Here is a 23,014-nt window from a genome sequence, read left to right as displayed (position 1 = left end):
TCAGGTTGTCTGTTTCCACATTCTGGCTTTGCACCCCTCATTTCTCGCCCTCCGTCTCTAAAACTCAGATCCAGGGTGGGAAAGCAATGAACACAAAGCTCGTGCCTTCCCAGTTTGGCCAAGAGGCGATGTGTGGTGCTCTTTCAGAAATCAAGGCCTCAAGACCTCTGTTCTGACTGAAGCAGCACAATCCCAGAGAATTCCCCTGAGACCCAAGTCCCCCGCAAACCACCACCGCTGGCCATCTTTTCCAGCTAAACAGCAGAAAATACGAGAGAACTGGCTGGACAGCCCAGCCTGCAAGGACAGGAAAGAAAGGAAATGCCACTCTGCAAGCCTTCCCCCTGTAATTGCCAGTCTGGCCAGTTTCCACTTCTTGCTGGAAGGAGGTGGTTGGAAGCAGAGGCAGAGACCTGGGCAGGAATCAGGGAGGGAGATGTGATTTTGATGCTTGTGTCTGGGAGGCCGGGGTTAGCCTGCCCTAATTTTCTTTCTGTAATCTTCTGATTAACCCTGGACCAGTTTGGGTGGCATTTTTCAAACCATCTACGCTTGGCAGGCAGAGCCAAGCCCAGGCTTGCCGCTCACTATCTGCAAGCATCAGCTTGGAACTGGCTGTCATTCAGAGCCTGGGACAACAGGAGGCACACTGCCTGCAGAAGGCACAAACCATCCTTGTGCTGGTTAACCCTGCCCGTGCCTCACAAGCCCAGAAACAGCAGCCTGTCATTCCAAACTCAAGAGGCACCGTGCAAAGAATAATAATCGCCATGGTCCCTTGAGTGTTATTTATTTGCTGGGGCTTTCTGAGGATCCCTACATTCAGTCCAGCCTCAGCCCTGAAGTTACCTACTCTCACCTGAGGATGGGAGAGGTTGAATAACTTTCCGAGGTCACAGAGCCAAAGTGCGACTGAAGATTCCATGCAGTCCCTCAAGGAAGGCTCTTTCGGTCAAATCTCTCAGCACTTTTACTGCCAAGTATAGACTGAACTGTGCCATCTCCCCAATTCATTTATTGGAGCCCTAACCCCCAAGGTGACTATATTTGGAGACAGTGCCTTGAAAGAGTTAATTAAGGTTAAATGAGGTCACAAGGGTGGGGCCTCATGGCGTCCTTGTAAGAAGAAAGGCACACACGGAGAGGTTGCCACGGGAGGTGACAAGGGTCATCTGCAAGCAGAGGAGAGAGATCTCACCAGAGAGATCTCAACCTTGCCAGCACTGTGATCTTGGACCTGCAGCCTCCAGAACCACGAAAATATAAATTTCCGTCAAGTTACCCAGTCTGTGGTATCGTGCTATGGCAGCCCTCAAAAAGTGACATAACCTCAGAGACAATTCTCTGCATAGCATCCTTTCCCATATTTTTTTTATTGCAGTAAATATACATAACATGATATTTGACATTTTTACCACGTTTAAGTTTACAATTCAGTGTCATTAAGCACATTCGCGCTCTTGTGCAACCATCGCCGCCGTCCAGCTCCAGAACTTTCCAGCATCCCAAATTGAAACTGTATCCTCAGTAAACACTGACTCTCCATCTTCCTCTCCCTAGCCCTGGCAACCACCAGGGCTCCTTTTTATCTGTACAAATCTATCTGTTCTAGGTGCTGCATGTAATGGGATCATACAGTAGCTGTCCTTTGGTGTCTGGCTTAGAAAATATTCCCTTGGCAATTTTTTCAAGGTTCATCCACATTTGTATCAGAATGTCCTTCCTTTTCAAGGCTGAATAATAGTCCATGTATGGATGGACCATCATTTATTTTACCCATTCCTCTCCTGCTATTCATCCATTCCCATATATTTAAAATACAAAATAGATCCCATTCACCCCTTATTCACCACTCTGCCTCCAGCAGTTTCTTGATACCTCTGGGGTCAAATGCAGACATTCCTCTGGGACCTACGGGCTTTGCTTGATGTGCCCTCTGCATTTACATCCTCCACTCCTGGTGTCCCTGCGGTGTACCCGAGCCACCAGGCCCAGTTGCTCCTGCTGGCACACCAGCACCAGCTCTGGATGCTCCCAGTTACTGTTACCTGCACCGGGCACTGTCAGCTCTCAACTGTCTGGCACATCCCCTCTTGTGTAATCCCCACATCCTCATCCCCCACTGCCCCCCCCACACACACACACATCAGTCACTTTCTGTCCACTAAGGTTGCCTCGTTTTTCCACATAGCATTCATTGCTTATGCAATGACATTACACATTGATTCCCCTGTTTCTGGTCTGGCTTGCCCACTAAGAGTTCTGCTTCACTTAGTGAAGGCAGGGACTATTCTGGCTATCACTGTTTACCCAGTACTCGGTGAAGGGCCCAGCACATAGTAAGACTCAGTGGAGGCTGAAGGGTCAACAAGGCAGGTGAAAAGCCCGAGGCCCAGGGAAGACCACTCAGCAAGCAGGCAACAAAACTGGCCTTGAATCTGGGCATCTGGTTCTCTTAAAGGCCCTGGTTCTGTAACCCACCTTCCCAAGTCTATCTGTCCATCCACGCTCATCCCTTAGCAAAGCCACCAGTGATCCTGCAATCGGACATGAGGGTTTGAGCCTTTTGTCTGGCTCCTTAGCCCCTCATCTTGAGAACTGTCCCTTCCTGTCACTGTAGCTACAGGCCATTTAGTTAATCTTTGATCTATTCTTCCCATGGAAAGAGGGCAGTGTTGCCACAAGGGAAGGACCAGTATTATTTTCCATTCTGGCTCTGCACCATTCAGCTGGGAGTCTCCTCTGTTACTGTGTGAAGTGACCAGTCACCGGCAAAGGCTTCTGGAGGCTGTAGACACAGCTGGCTTCCCTACCTGTGCTCCAGCCCTTGGGAATCCAGGACCTTCTGGGAACATGATTTTTGGAGGTCATTAGTCTCCAAAGCCAACCATTAGTCTTTGGATGCTATTTGACCTTCAGAAGATCCATCGCTTCTTTGAGTCTTGCTTTCTGCCGGGAAGTGGGCACAAAATAATAAGTACAGCAATGAGACCTTAGCTTTATAAACCTAAAACCTGGGTCAGACTCCCCTAAGGACACCTCTACCCTGGCTCAGATTCCCCTAAGGACACCTCTACCCCTAAGCTAGACCTCCAGTTTCAAAACCCCAGGGCAGATGGGCTCTGGCAGGACATTTAACAACATCTGGTGAGCTAAAGGCCAGAAAGTGATGAGCACCTGCCCCCGCCTGCTGGCCTTCTCGCTGGACTCTTTAGTGTAGAAGGAAAGCTAGCATGGGGCTCCCCAGCACAAACCAGTGCCTCTACGTCATACCTTGGACTTTGAAGTCCTCCCAAACAATCTGCCAAGAGCCTGATGGCAAGTAAGCAGTTGAAAGGAAGTCAAGGCCACCCAGGCAAGTGACCAGCGTGAGACTCCTCCATAACACTCCAACCCCAACCCCTTCGGTGTACAGATGGAGAAACTGAGGCTAAAACAAGGAACACCCTTGAAGTAGGTATCTTGAGGCAGAGTCTGGGGGCTGGCAGCCAGGAGCACCAGGATGAAGAGAGACCCAGCTCCCTACAGAGGTGTGGCCACCCAACAGTTGGCTCTTCCAGGCCACACATCAATGACTGCAAGACTCCTCGTCTCTTCAGCCGTGACCCTGCAGCCTTGACCTTGTGTCTTCTTCTCCAGTAGGGCCTCCTGTGTCTCTCTCCCTTGCCCCGGCTTGTCTCTTAAGTTCCAGGCCTGCAGGAGATGCCCTGGTTGAACTGTGCGCTCATGGAGGACAGGAGCCATATCTTAGTTGTATAAGATGCCTGATAGGCAGCACAAGGCCTGGTATGGAGTAGGAGTCCAACAGACAGATGAGTTAAAAAAGGAAGGAAAGGAGGAAGGGAGGGAGGGAGGACAGATCTTAAACCCTTCTATATGAAGGTCTTCTTGTGCCACTACTCGACCCTTATAAAAGCAAAGCAGCTCCCTCTCTCTCAACTCCTCTGTTTCTCTATGTCCCCAGTCTTTCACCCTGCAGTTATCTTCCTCACTAAGTCCTACTGATCATTTCTTGCCAGTGTTTCTCCTATCACTGTCTCTCCATTCTCAGAGCTGTTCCTGAAGTCCACACCCTCACCATGTCTCAGTGGCTTTGCTGCAGCAGCCTGCAGCCTGCACTTCCTCCCATATCTCCCTCTCCCATTCCCTCTACACCACGGGCCAGGCAAAGAGAAATCCATCCAGTCCTTCAACCCAGGATCCCACTTCTAGAATCTGTTCTAAAAGGTGACCAGAGATGTGCACAGAGACTGTGACCCAGGGGTGTTCATCATGGTATCGCACCATAGCAGTGAACAGTCAGGGACAAGCAAAGCTTTAGTCAAAAAAGAGTGGGTTAAAATCACTTAGGCTCAGCTATCTGCTGGAATAATGTTACATCTCTGAAAAATGATTTTGAGGACCACTTAAAAACAAGCAGAAATGCTTTTAACGTAATATTAGGTAAAAAAAAAAAAAGAAATCAAAATACAAAACTGTATGTACAATAAAGTTCCAATCTGTGAAAAGATATGTGTACAGAGGGACGCCTGGGTGGCTCAGTGGTTGAGCGTCTGTCTTTGGCTCAGGGCGTGATCCTGGGATCCCAGGATGGAGTCTTGCATTAGGCTCCCCATAAGGAGCCTGCTTCTCCCTCTGCCTATATCTCTGCCTCTCTCTCTCTCTCTCATGAATAAATAAATACAATCTTTATAAAAAATGTGTACAGAAAAGTAAAATAGAAAATAAATAAACTGAAGTAGTAGCATGGGTTTCAGTTGGACTTAAGGGTGATTTTTTAAAGTTCTTGACACTTATCTGTATCATCTACACTACACTGCCTTCAACAAGCATGTATATTTAATCAGTCCATAAAGAAATCATTTGCTGAAATACATCTGCAGGTTTTTACTTCTTCTCAAGAACTTCAGTGACAGCCATGCTTTCCTTATCATGATACCACAGACTCCCACATGCTAGAGCATGCCCTGAACCTACCAACCTGGGTCCCACAGCTCATGGCCTCAGCCCACATGCTGCTCGTGGCTCCCTGCCTCCATCTGCGTTCTCCCTCAGCCAGACTGGTCCCCACGTGGTTTCCAAACCAGACTTGTGTTTTATGTCCCTGAATATAACTCTCCAATGATTCGGAAAAAGAAATACACACACACACACACACACACACACACACACACGTACAAAGAAACAAAGAGGAGGAATGCAAATATGGCAAAATATTGACAACAGTTTGTGAACAAAGTACATCTCCTAGTACTCATTTTGTAATGCTTTATATAGTTGGAAATTTTTTAAATTAAAACTGGTGAAGGGCACCTGGGTGGCTCAGTCCGTTAAGCATCTGCCTTTGGCTCAGGTCATGATCCCAGGGTTCTGAGATGGAGCCCCACATCAGGCTCCCTTCTCAGTGGGAAGCCTGCTTCTCCCTCTCTCTCTGGCCCTCCCCTCAGTTGTTCTCTCTCTCTCTCTCTCAAATGAATAAATAAAATCTTTAAAAATAAATAAATAAATAAATAAATAAATAAATAAATAAATAAATAAGAAATAAAGGAGCAGTATAATGTCATGCTTAAAGATATAGGCTGTGCTATGAAATAAGCTGAGTTTAAATCCCAGTTCTACTGATAGGGCAGCAGTGACCTAAAACAAGTTACTTGCTTTCTAGGTCTCAGTTTCTTTGTAGGTAAAACGAGGATAATGAAAATCATAGTGTATTTCTATCCTACAGATGCCTGGAGGATGGGATAAATGTGTTCAAAGGGCTTAGTGAAGAGTCCGGCAGACCCTTGAGCATTGTGAACTATTAGTACCAATGTTAAATATAGAAACTGAATGGTGATGTTATCCATGATGCCTTCTACCTCCCAAAGCAACTCAACCCTTGGGTAACTAAGGGAAGTGTTATGGCTCAGAAATCTTTTGCTTATGTGATTCTCTTCCTGCCTCTGGCCAGGAGCAGCCAAAACACAGTACGGTTCCCACTGGCATCCATTCCTCCAAATCTTGCCACAGCATCTGGCACAGAGGAGGCAGCCAGTAAGTGCACAGAACCCCAAATAAGAAACTTGAAGGGCTCAGGTTGCACGTTAAAGAAAGTTCTCTTCATCAGATACAAGCTTGTCATTTTGCTGATGCAGCCAGTCTATTCCCATGGGCTTCCTGGAGATGAGGCATCACCTTGATAATTTAGCTGTGGATATAGGCGTCCTGCAGTTGGCATGGAAATGCAATTTAATTTCCAATTAAGCCTGATTTCTGGGCCAAGGTATCTGCCTGGCTCACAATTGGAAGATTATTCCAGGCAGATCTATTGTTGTCAGTGTTGATGGTTCTCCCAAGAAGTGGACTTTCATGGTCACTGGTTCATTGGCCCTTGGATGGTTCAGCAGGGTGGGGATGTGGCCCTTGTGTGCAGGCACTGCGTTTCCATGGGAACTAAGTTTATGTGAGTAGATTAAAGAAAGTTCAATGCAGAGGAAGGCAGTCTGTTTGTGGACAAAAATTTTAAGACGGAATACAGCTAGAAATGGACTGAGAGGGACAGAGAGGCAAGGTGGTCCCCAGCGCCACTCATGAGAACAGAAAGTGAGAAGTTAGTAGTAAGGAAAGGGGAGCAGTAGGAAGCTCTATGGGTTCAAACAGAGAAGAATTTATAAAACGAACGGTGTTAGGTTTGTTTTCCAATTGAGGAAGGGGAGACTGGAGGACATTAAATAAACTGCCTGAGGTCCCAGTTCAACCAGATTCCACCTCTTACTTTTCTGAGCTTTCTTCCCTGCAGTTGCCCTCTCCAAAGACAAAACATGTAACTCAGAGTCATGAGAATAAGGTCACACGAAGTTGAAACTTACCTCCCAAAAATGTAAGGATAAGAAAAAAGCTTTTAGAACATGTTTGGAGAGAGAGAGACGGTGAAACTAGCTGATGGGTGAGTCTACTTGGGGAGATAATCTGATGGAGAGGCAAGCAATACCCACTTGTGTTTGGGTACTTTCCCGCCTCCCCCACAAGGAGTGAGATCTGGACTGGGAGCCATGTGCCAGGATGGCTAAGAGGCTCACGTCACGTCAGGAGCTCAGAGCGCTCTAGCTGCTCCAAATCAATGGGGTTCTGGCTTGTGGCTCAGGGAATTTCAATGGAGGGAGTATAAACCAGGGTTTAAAAACATGTGTATATAAGACATTTCCAAGAATATGACTACTTGAGTGGCCAACAGAGTCACAGAAACATTACTTAATTGCCAAGAAGAGTCACATGGCCTGATTTTTATTAATGATAGTAAGAGAAGACTCTAAAGCTATGCATAAATAAGCATGCTGTCAACTCCTGGACAAATTCTAGAGTGGCCAAGTGGACTATTAAACCAATGGTTTAGGAATAATGGGAAAAGATAATAGGGGTTGCTGAGAGAAGCATGGGGTCCTCAAGAAAGAGTCATGTCAGACCAGCCTCTCTTCCATTCTGCTTTTTGATAGAGTGACCAGTTCAGGGACTGTTGTGGTCCTGGCCTGTCTGGTTCCCGCCCAGTGTTTGACGGGCTGTGGGCTGGGTGGTGCGTGGAATCCTGCAGATTGTAGCTGACTGTGTGGCCCGTCTGTCTTAGCAGCGCCCATGTCAGAACCTTTGCAGGCCTTTTTAGGACACCTATGTTTGGACCTCAACCTACCTCCATTCACTCTTCACAGGCATGATTCCAGGGAGGAGCCCACAGGAAGCCTGGGCTCTGTGGGAAGGTATATGGAAGCATCCAACACACTGCCACTCCTGACTGTGCTCTGCTCAGCATTTTCCATTTTTGGTACAGAGACCACGGGGCAGGAATCACAGAGCTTTGAGAGTAAGGTCTGAAGCCATGCTATCCGTGTTTGAATCCCAGCTATGCATTTGACTAACTTCCAGTCTGTGGCAAGTTAAGACCCTCCCCTGAGCCTCAATTGCCTCATTTCGGAAGTGAAGATAGCAATGATAACCTAAAGGTCATTGTTTGGGTGACATAAGCTGCACATGTAAAATCTCAACTTGTATCCTGACCTAAAAGTTCTCCATAAATATTAGCTCTACTATTAGGGATGACGTGTTCTTGTACAGGGAGGCATTTGCTAAACATATCCCCAGTGGAAGTGGCTGCCTCCTAGTACAATGAGTTGCTCGTCAAAAGGATATTAATGTAGATTGTCACTAAAGAGGAATGTTGTTGGAGGACCCAAGCACCAAATTAAAAAGTGAGGAAGCATAGATGATCTTTAAAAAAAAAAAAAAAAAGATTTATTTATTTTAGAGAGAGCATGAATGCTGGCAGGTAGGGTGGGCAGAGGCAGAGAGAATCTTCAAGAAGACTCCCTGCTGAGCTGAGCACAGAGCCCCAGATGCAGGGCTGGATCCCAGGGCCCCAGGATCATGACCTGAGCCAATTCCCAAGTCAGCGGCTTCACTGACTGAGCCACCAGGGCGCCCAGCACTAGATGATCTTTAAATAACTATTTACCTTCAGAGAACATGAGTTTGTATTTGAATAGGAGCAATCAACGTGGAATGAACTAGCAGGGGCTCCAGAATTGACACAAGAGGGCTCAGACACTCGCAACCATCTCACCGGGAGTGGGGAGAGAAGACATGTCTTGAAGCTGCATATACTTAGCAAGCCCCTGTGTTTAGTTTACATATATCAGAAAAGAGAGAGATTGGTATGGGGTGATGGGGATTACAGGAGATTAAAGACTCTGCAACTGGGGTACTGGGTTCAGCTCAGGTGGTGAGCCTGGGGTTCTGGGATCAAGTCCCTCATCAGGATCCCCATGGGAAGCCTACTTCTCCTTCTGCCTATGTCTCTGCCTCTCTCTGTGTCTCTCATGAATAAATAAAAACAATCTTAAAAAACAAAAGAGTGCAACTGAGGGAGAAGGTTCAAGCCTTTGGCTAAGTCCCCAACTTTGTCCACTGGTCAGCTGGAAGTTGTTGTCTTCACATCTACATCCAAGCCTTCCCCATCTCTCAAATCCTTTAAGGAAGTTGACTGAGGATCATCTGCTTTATAGGAGTGGGAAGGGAGAGTCGTGGAAATCTAAGAAGAAACTGAACATCTTAAGTTTATCATGGATAGTTCTGACCTCATAAGCCTCCTCCCTGAGAACCGCTATACAAGTCTGAAGTGAATTTCTCGGTGTCTTTCTCATCTTGCTTCAACCTTTCTCTTTTCCCTCCATGTGAAAAGGCAGCCGCTGGTGAGGTATAGGATAGCTACACTTTGTTCAAAGACCATATTCCCGAATATTTCATGTAATTAAAAATTCCCAAAATGCAATTCTAATTCTAAAGATATGACATATTTTTACGTACCAGCCTATATCGTCAATTAGCAAAGAATGAATGCAGTTTACAATCAAGCCACTCACTTTAGAAAGGAGTTTGAAAATTAGGAGAAATTTTGGATAAATTATTGATGGGGTGGGGGCTGGAGTCACTTCAATAAGTCACAAAAAGATTTTATTAATATTTTATATTGCACTATTCTGAATTTGTGTAAATTAGGCTCTTCATTGTGAAGGAGGCCCCTGATAATGGTGGGGGTGGGGGTAGGAAGAGTGGCCAGCTCCATGAAGGCAGGCACTGGGTCTGATTCATCTCTACCCTCCCCATTTCCGGCTTTGATCCCCATAACGTGGGCTGAGTTCCAGGGGAGGGACACAGGAGAGCAAGCCAGGTGCACCTCTCCAAGTGTGAGTCACTGGCCCATGAGATGAAAAGCAAAAATGGTGGAAACATGAGATGTTCATTAGCAGTGATTTATTAAGAGCTGATGAGGGCTTTTTGTTCCTAGGCAGCCATTATCCCAAAAAATTTTTTTCCTCAGTGTCTAACTTACTGTGCTGAAATGCCCATTACTTCATGTTCATCCTGCCCATGGAGTTCTGTGAGCAGGAGGCAGATGGAAGCCAGTCTCATTGACAGGAGGAGGGCATTTGTCCCAACCCAATGAAGGTCATTATCAATAATGCATAGGGCAGTGGGGGCTGGGCATTGTTCTAGAGCCACATGGCCTTTCCCCTAGCAGAGGCTGTTTGGATTTTCTGAGTTTCCATGTATTTTAGCCCCAAAAGCAGGTACATGGAAACCATGTGCTAAGAAGTCCCTTTCAGTGAGACTAATGGTGGGGGCTTTTTTTTTCTTATTATTATTTAAATTTACTCACATTTTTTAGATACTTGCAGATTCCCACAGAATTATAAGAATTAATACAGAGAGATCCCATTGTACCCTTGGCCTAGTTTCCCCCCAAAGTAATATCGTATCATTAGTACCATTACCATAGTACAAGGTCATCACTGTGGCTTTCTTAACAAATCAGGAGACTCGAGACTTCCCTGACCCCAGAAGGGAGAAACTCTGGGGAATGGTGTACTATATTCCCTTGGAAGGAATGTCCCCAAGTAAGAAACTGGAGGGTATGGGGACACATCAGGGATTCCTGGTTGGAAGTGAGAGATGCTCAAGCAGAATATAGATGCCCTCCTCTCACATCCCTGACTTGTATGAGGGCACATTGGGTTCCAGAGACACAACACTGTTCCCTACCTGGCCCCTGGGGCTTTGAGGGACTAGGGCCCCCAGCTCTTTAGACTCATTAGCTGAGTCTGCTTAAGTTACTATGGTTGATAGTCTGATCTGGAATCACACAGCCCAGAGCTTGATTCCCAGCTCATCACCTGCTATATGAATGACCTTGGCCAGTGACCTCTTAGAGCTTCAGTTTTTCATAATATCATATAGCACTTACCATGTATCAGTTACTATTCTAGGAAGCTTATAGAATAACCAATATGATACCAGCACTTAAAGGGAAATATTATTAGTTCCTATTTTGCAGATGAGGAAATTGAGGCAGAGAGGTTATTTGCCCAAAGCCATCCAGCTAGTGAATGAATGGGAAGGTTGGGTATTTGAAGCCACATTTAAGTTGACATACATAACCACTGTCCTGTATTGCTTTTCCTCCTCTCTGAGGTAGACTCAATAGTATCTAACTGAGTTTCTACAAGGCAAACTGCTTAGCACAGTGCCTGGCATGTAATACATTAAGCACCAATAAATGCTAGTTAACATTATCACTGGTATAATTGCTTCTGGAAGTTTCTGAGTATTCAATTACTTCCATTCTGGCCACCTACCATGTGTCAAATCTCTATTTGGCCCTCCCAACTACCCAATAGGAGGAGTCCTTTTTTATATAGATGAAAAAATTGAGAACCAGAGAGATGAAATCTAGCAGAGGCAGAGACAGATTCATATCCAGGGGCTGCGGCTGGAATCACAGCTCCTGAAGGAACTTCAGAGACATCAGCCTAACTTCACATCTAGCTCAGGACTTGCCCTGTCAAGCAGTCATTTATTTATTCTGAGAAGCTCAATGACAGGGCACTGGTTCTCTACACGAGTGGTTGTCATGCTTGAGGGCACTCAGAAGCCACTGAAGCCAGTGTCAAACCACAGAGTGCTGTCCCCGTCCCCTGTCTGCCACCTCGTCTCACCCCATCACATCCCCTTGAGGCTTCTGACTAGGAAAGGCTGGAGAGAATGTGCATTTCTCCCAAGGCCCCACAGAATGCTTATGTCACAGCACCAGGGACCATACTTTGAGAACCACTGTTCTAGGAAAACTTCTTGGAGTAGTAATAATAGAGATGATGGCATGCCACACTTATGCCCTTTTCAAGTGTGAGACACGCTTCCCTTGCAGGGCCAGTGCCATACACTTACCTGCATTATAAATTATAAATCCCCATCTATGTGGTTACCTTCCTTCCACAGAGAGTTCTTAAAATTTGTATGTTCTCAAAAGTCTGCCTCTGATTGGAGCCCAGCCCCTTCCCAGTACACTTCCTCCTGCTTGGTGACGTGAGGTTCACTCCTCCAAATCCTTCCAAGATAATATCTGTCACTGCTTTTCTGATTAAAAACAATAAAACCACATCTTCCAACTGCTGAAAATTTAGAAAAGTACCAAAAATAAAAAGAGGGATGAAAAAGTAAATTAAAATTAGCCACCATCTGAATTCCCAATCCCACTGTTAATATTTCAATATACTTTAGTATATTTTCTTATAGCCTCCTGTGATACATATTTTTATTGACATATTTTATGTCAATTGTACATATAACATTACATTAGTTCCAGGTATACAACATAATAATTCGATATTTGTATATATTGCAAAATGATCACAGTAAATCTACTTAACATCTGTCACCATACATAGTTACAATGTTTTTTTTTCTGATGAGAACTTTCAAGATTTACTCTCTTAGCAACTTTCAGATATGCAGTATGGTATTGTTAATTACAGTCACCATGTATAACTGGAAGTTTGTAACTATATTTGTTCATATTGGAATAAAAATGTATATAGCACCTAGTGTCCTAAAAGTAAATTCTGAATGTTCTCTATACACGGGAGCTGCTGTTATTTTCATTATGGAATTCAAAGAAGAAAGTAAGGTTTGCCAAGGATGGCAAAGGTAGGCTTTTGGGCCAACCATGAGAACACAGGCACAGAGATAAGCATCATTGTTATCTGGGGGCTGGTGGGTGGCACAGTAGGGTTTCAGTTAGTTGAGTGGGGACAGGTAATGGAAAGCTGTTACCAGCTGGCCTTGGGCTCTCTGAAGCCCCAGGGACTCATTGTACATTCTTACCCGAGAATGACTTATCAGAGGCATTTCCCAAAGCCCAACCATGTAGCAGAAGTTGTTATGGATCCTAGTGGAACAGTGCGAAAGCAGGGGGAGGAGGTGGGGATACGTAATTAGGGAGCAGCCAGGGGACCCCCTGCAGCTTTGCAGTGAGGCAGCTTTGGGGTGTGGATAGGTCTACTTCTGAGCTGCCAGGATGGAAAGGGACTGGTTTATCTTGACCATGGCGATGATGAGGAGACCTCCGGTCAGCAGGAAGGTGGGCCAGAAGAGAGAGAAGAGGAGGGTCTGGGGCCCATAGAGGCGCCGATACAGGACAGTGGTCTCGTTCTCCCGGGTTGTTGAGAAGCAGTAGAAAATCTGTTGCTCGTGGAATTTGGCTTTGACCTTCTCCACATCGGCCCGGGCCACTTGGTAGTTCTCCAGGCTGCCTGGGATGTAGGAGCACTGCAAGGGGGTGGGGAGGGAAGCAAGAGCACCCATGAAGTTGGAAATCCCTGTTTCTTTGGGAGACATGAGGGGCCAGCATGAAGTAAAGAAAAGTGTTGGCTTTGGAATCGGGGCCCCCAGTGGGAATGAATTTGCCGAAAGCTTGGCAGGCTGTGCACTGCATGGTTCTAGAGAAGCCTTCACAGTGTTGTTGGTGAGGGTGGGGGTCCAGGAGCTGCTCAGGGTACCCACTGCACACCCAGAGCCAGGGGCCCAGCTGCAGCTCTGGCTCTGCTTCCATTGGATGTAGAACCTGAGGCACATTGCTTACCTTTCTCAGCCTTGATATCTCAGCTCTTAAATGGGTTCATAGCAGTATCTCTTTCAAAGATTGTAATTAAAGAGGGACTTCAAGCTTATCTAACCAATGAGTGACACAGACTGAGTGGGCTCTGTATTCAGGCTCGGGACAGAGGTCATACACTCAATTCCCCACAGGGCTCATGCACGTAAATGTCCACATGTGAAGTGGGTGAGGGAAGAAGATGACAAATGCCAGCTGACACTTGCCTTGCACCAGAGAGGACTGTCAGGGAGTGGTGGCGCCTGATGAAATGGAGAAAGCCAGAAGCATCCAGACTGGCAATGATCATGCCATCTGTATGACGGATGCCAGGCGATCCAGGAGACCTACTGTAGCCAGGCCTCTGACATTTCAAGAAAAGCCAGAAAGCCAAATTTTAATGTGAACTCTCACAATTTTAAAATGTTGGCAAAAATTTAAATTGAAAACCCTTTGAGGGTTTGTGTGAGCCAAACAAAAGATCATTGGCAAGCCAGTAATTGACACTGGGATCCAAAAGTAAGAGAGAACACATTGGAAAGAGCTTGTACAGGCAGAGCATAGTATACACTTAATTCTGACACTGATTGTTGTGGCTAGGAGCCCCTGGCTTGGTCAGATGAGATCCAGCTGGAAAGCTCTGCAAAGAAGGCACAAAGTAGAAATGCTGGTTTTATCTCTGCTCTGTGCTGGGAGGTCTGAATGTTGTTTACGTGAGGCTCTGGGAGATGTTCTGCAAGGTGGTTTCCCCACAGCACCTGCAGCAGACTCCCTGGAGAGCTGACCATAGCACAAGTTCCTATTCACTCTGAATTGCTGAGGGTGGGGCCCCGCAAACAAGTGACTCCTTCACGCACAATAGTTTGAGACCGCTGGCCTGGTAGTCATGTCTGAGATCAAAACATGTAGTGTTGATCCAGCTTCTCCCCAGGCCTTGGCTACTCCCTGGGTTTGAATGAGACCCTGGCCCCAAAGCTGCCTGCCCTGATAGCACTCAGCCAGCAGTAAAGAAAATGGTTGCATCATGGCTCTGACAGTCTGGGAAGTGGGGAAGCTGTGTCCAGAGCAGGTTTCCAGCCTGCCAGGGAGCAGCTGAGGTGCGGGAAACCTGCCTCCAAGGAATCTGACATTCAAAGTCATTGGATACTGCAGGGTCCCAGTAGCAGCTGAATTCAGAATTCTGAGCTGAGAGGACCTAGACCATCTCCCCAATGCCTCTGACTCTGGCTCTGGGTAACCCAGCTCATTGAGCAAAGGTGTGGCTGTAGAGCCAGACAGACCTGCATTCAGCCACCAGTTCTAAGTTATGTGACCTTGGTGAATGCCACAACCTCTCTGAGTCCTGTAAAATAGGTTTGTGAGGGTAGCTGCCTGGATGAATTGTCATGGAGACAGGACTGGAGGGTGTGCTGCAGAAACTGACCCAGGGAGAGGCTGGCGACCTCAGGTCAGGCAAGCCAGTCTGCTCCCAAGCCCTAGCACACCAGTGATCGCTCCTGCTTGTCTTTGGAAATTTGTGTCTTGCTCCTCGGGATAAATCAACAGCCACTAGATGTCAAAGAAGAAGCAGGAGTCCTGGTAGAAGCTGATGTAGGGAACTTGGGAGGCTCTACCTCCATCTGGTGGCACTGAGTCACTTGCCTTGCACTCTCCAGACCCACTTCTCAGTGACGCCCCAACACTGTCAGTAATCCCACTGCACGCCCTCGCCCTTGGCACCCTGCCCTCCCCATCCCATCAGCTACCAAACGCTCACCAACAGCACCCATCCCTACCACAGGCTCAATCTCCACCCCTACTGTTGGCCATGGCCTCAGCCTCTCTGCCCAACCACTGAACTTTCCACTCCTCTGTACCACCCTGATCATGCATCTAGGACCACAGACCCTTTAAACACTCCTGGTCACTCATAGAAATAATTCTAAACCTCAGAATCACCTGGAGACTCCAGAGATTCTGCATCAGTTGGTCTGGTGTAGAAACCCAGTTTGGGTAAGTGCCCAGGTGGTTCCAATGCACAGCCAGAGCTGAGCAGTGCCAGCTTGCCCAATCACATTTTAATTCCATAATTCAGTGGTCCTTGGCAGAGATGACAGGCACACAGCCTGTACGGTGCCAGAATATTATTAGCATTTGCCTTCTCTACGGTCTACTTGAATTTAAATTCTTGGGAACCAGTAGAACCTTCCCCTGGGAAATGCTACGGGAAATGGAGGATCAGTTAGGAGCCGCTTATGACTCTGCTCCCTGCTAAAATCTGCACCATGAGCATTAATCGGAGTGAACTTGTTCCAGATAAAGCTCTGGCCTTCTGAAACAAATGCAAAGGAACTTCGTGTGTTCCGAGCCCAGGTTGGTGAGAGACCCGTCCTGATAGATCAGAGAGACCTGACTGCCTTGGCATTCACTCTTACTATTTTTGGTATTGAGGAAGATCACCTCCCCTCTCATAAGGTTGAATCAGTGTGTTTTTTGGTAAAACGGTGATTATAGATAAGCTTAGCCCTTCTCCCAATTCTCTTCCTTATGTTGGACTTTTAAAGCTTAAAAAAAAACCCCAACTGGATATAAATGCCTAACCCCATGTTTTGTGGGATGGCTTCTTCCACCTGCTTCCTTAATCGTGCTATGTGGTGTCTTGCACTGGAATTCAACACACGTTTCTCCTTTCCTACTGCGTTGTATCTGCTGTCTCACTCAGATATCCTTAAAGACTATCTTTTTAGCAAAATAAATAAATCAGTAAAGTGTTTTCTATATTAATTTCTTTAAATATGGGACTAATTATTATCCATAACTTGTACCATTCTTCATTAAAGTTTTGCTTCTCTCAAAAAACAAGCAGCAACTTACTACAAACAAAAAGCGTTCTGATTCCATAATTGGGTCTTGTGGAATGCACCTCTGCAGCCTCTCCCTGCCCCACCGCACCCTGTCTCCTTCCAGTCCCGTCTCTTCTAGGCCCTTCCTCCCACCATGCCATGGTCTATGCCCTCCCCTCACCATGCATGCTGCCCTCACGTGTCTGTGTATCTAACATCTGCTTGATTTTTAAAGTCTAACCCAAATGCGTTTCTGATACCCTCACCTCACTGTTGGCTGGAAAAAGTTACTGCCACCTTTAACCCCATACTTTTCTCTGTTCCTCTCCATGGCACCAATCCCTCCCCACTACATACTATTTCCCAGATGAGCTCTCTCCTCCTGAGTCCAGAGCTCCTAACACAGGAAGTGCTCGATGACTACCAGATGAGTGAGTGAATCATTAAATGGATATGGCCAACTTGTATTTTCTATATGAAAGGATAGGATGGGGGGTTGGGTGTGTGTGGGGAAAGGCAATGATGGGAAAATCTCCCGGGCGTTGATTGGCCTCCAGAGATTGCTTCAGCCCTGGGCCTCTGGTTTCACCGGGGTACAGGGGGTGTCTCAGGTGTTCTCCTCCAAGGCTCAGCTCTGGGTCTGGCCTCTCATTTGACTTGCTTTATAGAAATGCCTTCTATCCACCTGACATGGAGCTCAGCACACCACACAGCCTCTGATTTCATAACAGCATTTCAGCAAAGGTGGTACCTGCGACTTAGAAGGGCTCAGTGGCCTGGCCATACAGCAATTAGTGGCAGGATGGGGATTCAAACCCAGGTCTGTCTGACTCCGAACCAGAAGAGCTAAGTCTAGCTGGACCTCCATGTCAAGTAAGCTCAGCTTTCCTAGCCTTTACTCTCCAGAGCAGGGATGGGGATTCCTTAGGAAGAGGCCCCCACACCTGCCAGGGGCAAGGGGACACGTGCCCAGCTGCCCCCCCCCCCCCACCATCAGTACCTGCTGGTTCCGGTCCCGAGTGTCCTCTGTGTGGTACAGCACAGCCCACCGGCCCACAGCTGACACGTTAACCCACAGGCACGGGTACTGGGGCACCTTCTTGCCCTCCAGCTCCTCTTGCTCCCTGATGTTGGTCTCAATCAGATGGCACGTGGATTTCTGCGTCCACACACTGGGGAGACCATGCACACACGTACGTATCTCAGAACATGGGCTCCAGGCTTGAACCCTTTTAGAGAGACCTAGGGCTGGGACCCTCGTCTTGTCGTAAGCATCCAGCACTAAAGGAGTGTGAATGCAGAGTTGCCCAACCCATGGCAAGAACCATAGAATCAGAATATCAGTGCTCGTTTGCCTCTTAGATATCACCCCTTGGGTAAGATTCCAACCTGGAATCACTCCAGGGTTATAAAAAGTGAGGAGGAAGCAGGCCCAGAAGAGACTAACAGGCTCATCAACACATCAGAGAATCAACTGTGACTCATCTCCCGTTTATCAGGCAGGACACACATCACCAGATGGAGGGGTTGCCAGCAGCTGGAACATGCCCAGAGGCGAGGGTCAGAGACTTAGCCTCAAAAAACAGGATGAGAGAACTGAGCATGTTTATTCCAAACAGAGAATGGGTCAGGAACTTCACAGATTTCCTTTTAAAAGCTCAAGTGGTTGACATGTTAGGGAGCAAGGAACATTCTCTGAGATTCCAGAGCAGAGCTCCACAGGAGCAGGTTTTGGTTCATTGTAGACATTTCCTACTTACAGAAAAAACCCAAAATGAAATATGCACAGTGACGTACTGAGCTCCCCATCGCTAGAGACATTCAACAGGAGGCTAGACGCCCACCTGACCAGGAGGTTTCAGAGGGGGAGTCAAGCAGTGCAGACAAGCAATGAAAATCTAAAACCTCTGATTTCTCCTGGGATCAAACTCACACTGGGATGTTTGCTCTGATCCTTCTTTGTTTCTTGTGAGAAGGGCCTCCTGTATCTGCTATCCCCAAGTCCCAGAACCCCCGATGATCAGAGTCCAGCCAGCCCTACCCTCCCTGCACTTGAACCCTTCACCCTAAGAATGATTGTCCAGACCTTCCTGCCTGGTGTGAAGTCAAGGGGAGGGGTATGAAGAAGACTGGGGTCCCTGGCAGACCAGAGCCTTAGGAGAGGGGCTGGAGGATGGGAGCAGGCCAGGAGAGTGTCCTACCTTTTCTGGTAGAGGGGCAGCATGGTCGTGCCCAGGATATAGTAGGCAATGACCGCACACATCACCATGGCCACACCCAGGCAAAGGGCTCGAGTCTCTCCCCGCTTTTGGGCCATCACCAGCTTCTTGCCCATGTCCACGGCAGGCAGTGGTCATTTCTAGAGCCATAGAGGCAAACAGATATGAGATCAGCCCAGGCAACAAGTAATCCACAGAAGGGGGGACAGGTAAAAAGGGAGAGTGCTCAGTGATCAACATCACCTCTAGTTCTGTATGGAGTTTTGTAACTTCACAGGGCTCTTTGAACTCACGCAAACCTCCCATTAACTCTGAGAGGCAAGTGTTATCATCTCCATTCTACAGTTGAAGGATCTGTGGCTCAGAGAGGTAGAGTGACTTGTCCAAGGTCACACGATGTGAGATAGGTTCAGTAATGGCCCCCAAGAGGTCCATCCTCTCAGCCCTGGGATCTGTGAGTGGTACTTCACGTGGCAAAGACTTTAAGTTAAGGATCCTGAGATAGAGAGATTATCCTGGACTATCCATGTAGACCCTAAATGTAATCATAGAGGTCCTTACAAGAATGAGGCAAAGGGAGATTAGACACAGAAGAGAAAAAGGCGATATGACCAGGGAAGAGAGATTGGAACATTGTAGTCACATGCCAGGAAGTATGAGCAGCCACCAGATGCCAGAGGGGACAAGGAACAACAGATTGTCCCCTCAGCCTCTGGATGGAGTGGGCCCTGCAGACACCTTGATTTCGGCCCTACCAACACCTCACTGGCTTCCGGAACTATGTGAGAGATTTCCGTTATTTGCAGCCACCAAGTTTGCGGTGATGCATTATGGCAGCAACAGAAAAGTAATACAGGAAATAGATGAATACAGTGGGCAGCAGGGGTGGGACATCTGAGCATTTTTTTCTAGGACACTCATCTTAGAAAAACCTGTAACATTTCACAGTTTGTGAACACAATCCCAAGCAAGCCTGGCTGAGTTGGGGGCAGCAAACAGAAAAGGGGTAGCAGGGCCCACTCAGTGCCCCAAATAAAACCACTTCTTTCCTGGAGATGGGGTGTACCTGAGGAGCTGCCCTTGGCGTGTGCCCTACCTTCCAGGCTACTCAGTTGTCTCAGGGGCATTAACTCCTCTGCTGCGAAACATCTTGTGTCCTCCTGGCCCTGGGCACTCCGGACACTGGGAAGTCAGGCGTGCTGTGTGACCAGATCTGGGAACTCAGGAGGAGAGGAGTTGAGAGGCTCCCCTGTCACAGGGAAGTCTGAAACCTGCCGCTTGCTCAGATCCCACCTGTCTACAACGCTCTGGTGAGATTGTGTACACCGAGTGAGTAGGTTTGCAGAGTCATGATCAATGCTCCAAAGACCACTCAGGAATGGGGTGAGGATATGGGTATGTGTATGGGTATGGGTATACGATTTGACAACCATAGTGAGAACCTTCAGACGGGACGAAGGGTAGGCACTGCTGATGGCCTAGAAAGGAAGAAATGGATTGTGGCTCTAATAGGGGGGATTTCAGTTAAACTCCAAGAAGAATTTCTCACTTTTTTGAGTTGCTAAATACCTCTGGACTTTTTGGCTAATCTTCCATCTAGAAAAGTCACTCAATGTCTGGGGTGAATTTTGGAAAGATGGGAAAAATTAAAAGAAGATAGGACCTAGCATTTTGGTTGGCATTCTTGTCCTTAGGAGGACAGGGCACAGAGTACAGTGTTCAAGCGTTTGGTGGAGTGTGGGGCAGGGATTCTGAAGTCAGTGGATCTGGGATCAAATCCTGACTTTGCCACTTAGCAACCATGTGGCTGTAAAAGGAGAATAATAGTACCTGCTTCAGACAGTTCCTACAAAGACCAAGTGGCATACCAAATATCACATATTGATCCCAGTGTCTGACCCAACACAAGCTCTCAATAAATATTAGCTGTTACTCTTAACAAAGGGAATCCTGAAGGCTTGGAGCAGAAGTCCCCAGGGCTCTTGCTGAGCCAAGTTTTGTCCCACTCCTCCCCTGGGGACAAGTGCCAGGACTGGTGCTGCTCTCCAGGCTGCTGCCCTCTGGCTGCTCTGGAACCTGGGACCTGAGTGCTAGGAGTGACCCAGCCATGGAGCAGGCCACCAGAATGGGCACAAACACCAGCAGTGCTAGTCTTGGGTGACACCACTGTCAGCCCCCCTGGAGCCCAGAATCCTGATGGACTTCCCTTAAGGAAGCAAGTTCCCACTGCCAGCCTCTCTCCCCCAAGACCTCCCCTCTAGCCCCAGTGTTTGGAGAAACCACTCCCCGAGTGCTCTGGACGCAGTACTCACAGTTTCTGCTGCCCTGGAGTCTTCAGCAGGCGGATACTTTCTGCCTGGCCCCCAGCCCCCACCCCAAAAGAGGCTGTCTGAGCTGCAGCAGCAAGCTTGGGCTCCCAGCCCATCTCTGGGAAAGCGGCCTTTGGTCCCCATCTGGGACGAGCCTCCATGCCCAAACATGGTCAAGTCTGAGCACACAGCCCCAGGACACAAACTCCAGAGAGCCGGGACCAAGCCCAGGAGAAGAGGGCAGCTGTTACCCAGGCCTCCACACCTGTAATTTTCAGGGTCTGTAGGAAACAGATCTTGAACAAAAAAAAGACAGCAAAACTGAGAAACCGGGAAAGACCATCCTGGTACATTTAGAGACTTTTCTTCGTCATTCACTCTCTCTGGGCTGGCAGAGAAGCCAGGAATAGGAAATGATTTTCCTTTCGTTGACACAAAGGAGGGAGGAGGAGTTAGAGCTCCAAGGGGTTGGGCTTATCAGCTACTAGGGGGCTGACATATCCCCATAGAAGCATCCAAACCCTCCTGAACCTTTGGCACTTACATACTGTGTGAACCTGGGCAGGTCACAGCTACTTATCTGAGCCTCAATTTTCTCAACTATGTTATTAGGACTTTTTTTTTTAAACTAACTTGTTTAGGGTTATGATGAGTGTTAGGGATAATAGAGATTTGAGGCAGAGGAAGAGGAACCCACCTTTTAAAGCTCAGCCAAGCAGAAGCTAAAAGCAGTGAGAGCTCCACGGCAGTTCCAGCCAGCCAGGTCCAGGGACAGCTTGCTCAGCTAGTGGCCTCCTTGAGACAGTCAAAGGACAGTTTGGGGTCATGGGAAGGGGTTTGTTCCTCTCAATATGACAAGTGAACAGCAAAGAGGTCTTTTAAGGCCTGAGACCTCACAGGTAGATTGACAACGAGAGACACAGGGCCTGGAATGAATCCCTGGAGAAATGATTTTTCAAGATGGTCCTCGGCCCATCTAGGGGCCAGAATAGTCCTTCTGGGGCCCAAGAATTAATGCAAAAATGCCAGTCCTTCCTCCTGCTCCCGTGGGGGAGACATACACAGTACATTCAACTAAGCCACTCTTAAGTATGATCAAAGCGTGCATAATTGACTGAATGAGTTATTAAGGGTTACACATTTGGAATTTATAAGCAAATACCAGCATTCTTCACAAGGTACTTTTCCCCTCAGAAGATAGAAACAAGCAAGGAAGGGGGACCGTGAGCTCTCATCATGGAAGCCCCCTTCAAAATGCTGGGACAAGCTCTGTTCTCTAGATGATGTGGAGAAATCTCTTGTCCCCAGCTGGCTGTGGAGCTGTAGGTGAGGGGCAAGGAGGTCACAATGCTATGACCATAAAGATTAGCGCTCTGCATTAACACTGGCTGTTAGAAATCACAAAATGCTTTCCCAACTCCAAACTTCCAACGCCCTAACATAATAAGCACTGCAGGTTCGTAACAATCTATTCAGGTAGAGATTTTTCTGCCCATTTTATAGACAGGGTAACTGAGGTTCGGAGAGGCTAAATAAAATGCCCAAGGTAAGTTACTTTGCATCTCTGAATCTCAGTGTCCATTTCTAGAATGGAGGTATTTATACCTAACCCCTTTTTGTTTTTGAAAAAGAAAAGATCACCTAAGCTACCTAGCCAGCAGACTGTATTTTTCAAAGATGGCCACGCCAACATGCATCGTGTCTCACATCTTACAGGGTGACATCAACACTCGTCCATCAAGAGGGGCGTCTGCATCCTTCAACCTTAGCAGAGCTCTGTAACCACCTTGCCAATAGAATGTGGTGGAAGTGACACTGTGTGATTTCCAAAGCTAAGTCATAAACAGTGCTACAGCTTTCACTGGGCGCCCTCTCAGGACACTTCCCTTAGAGCCAGCCCCCGGATTATGAGGAAGCCAAGAAGCCACATGTAGGTGTTCCAGCTGACTGCCCCAGCTGGGTTCTCAGCCAACAACCAGCATCCCCCAATGACATGTGAGTGAAGAAGCCTGCAGATGCTTCTAGCCCCAGCCATCAAGCCCCCCAGCTGAAGCCTCAGACATCATGGAGCAGAGATCACCCCACCACTCTGTGCACTCTCTGAATTCCCCATTCACAAAATCCATGAGCAATTAAACAGTTGTTTTATGCTGCTATATTTTGAGGGAATTTGTAATGTAGTCACAGTAACTGGAATATACTGCAAGT

General features: G+C 47.4%; 2 protein-coding genes across 2 annotated transcripts in view; one reads left to right on the top strand and one right to left on the bottom strand.

Moving 5' to 3' along the window:
* Nucleotides 1-23,014, top strand: part of KCNIP1 (potassium voltage-gated channel interacting protein 1) — a 338,725-nt gene that overhangs the window by 8,501 nt on the left and 307,210 nt on the right. The window lies entirely within an intron of this gene.
* KCNMB1 (potassium calcium-activated channel subfamily M regulatory beta subunit 1) lies at nt 12,089-21,211 on the bottom strand. The gene is made up of 4 exons (XM_077895569.1): nt 20,810-21,211; nt 18,480-18,637; nt 17,279-17,450; nt 12,089-13,131 (listed from the first exon to the last, which is right to left on the bottom strand). The coding sequence occupies exons 2-4, from the start codon at nt 18,611-18,613 to the stop codon at nt 12,862-12,864; spliced, it is 576 nt and encodes a 191-aa protein (XP_077751695.1). The 5' UTR covers nt 18,614-18,637; nt 20,810-21,211; the 3' UTR covers nt 12,089-12,861.

This window comes from Canis aureus, chromosome 4, assembly GCF_053574225.1.
Source record: "Canis aureus isolate CA01 chromosome 4, VMU_Caureus_v.1.0, whole genome shotgun sequence".
NCBI classification, from domain to species: Eukaryota; Metazoa; Chordata; class Mammalia; order Carnivora; family Canidae; genus Canis; species Canis aureus.
Note: the sequence above shows the minus strand (reverse complement) of the source record. Positions and strands in the feature narration are given on the sequence as shown.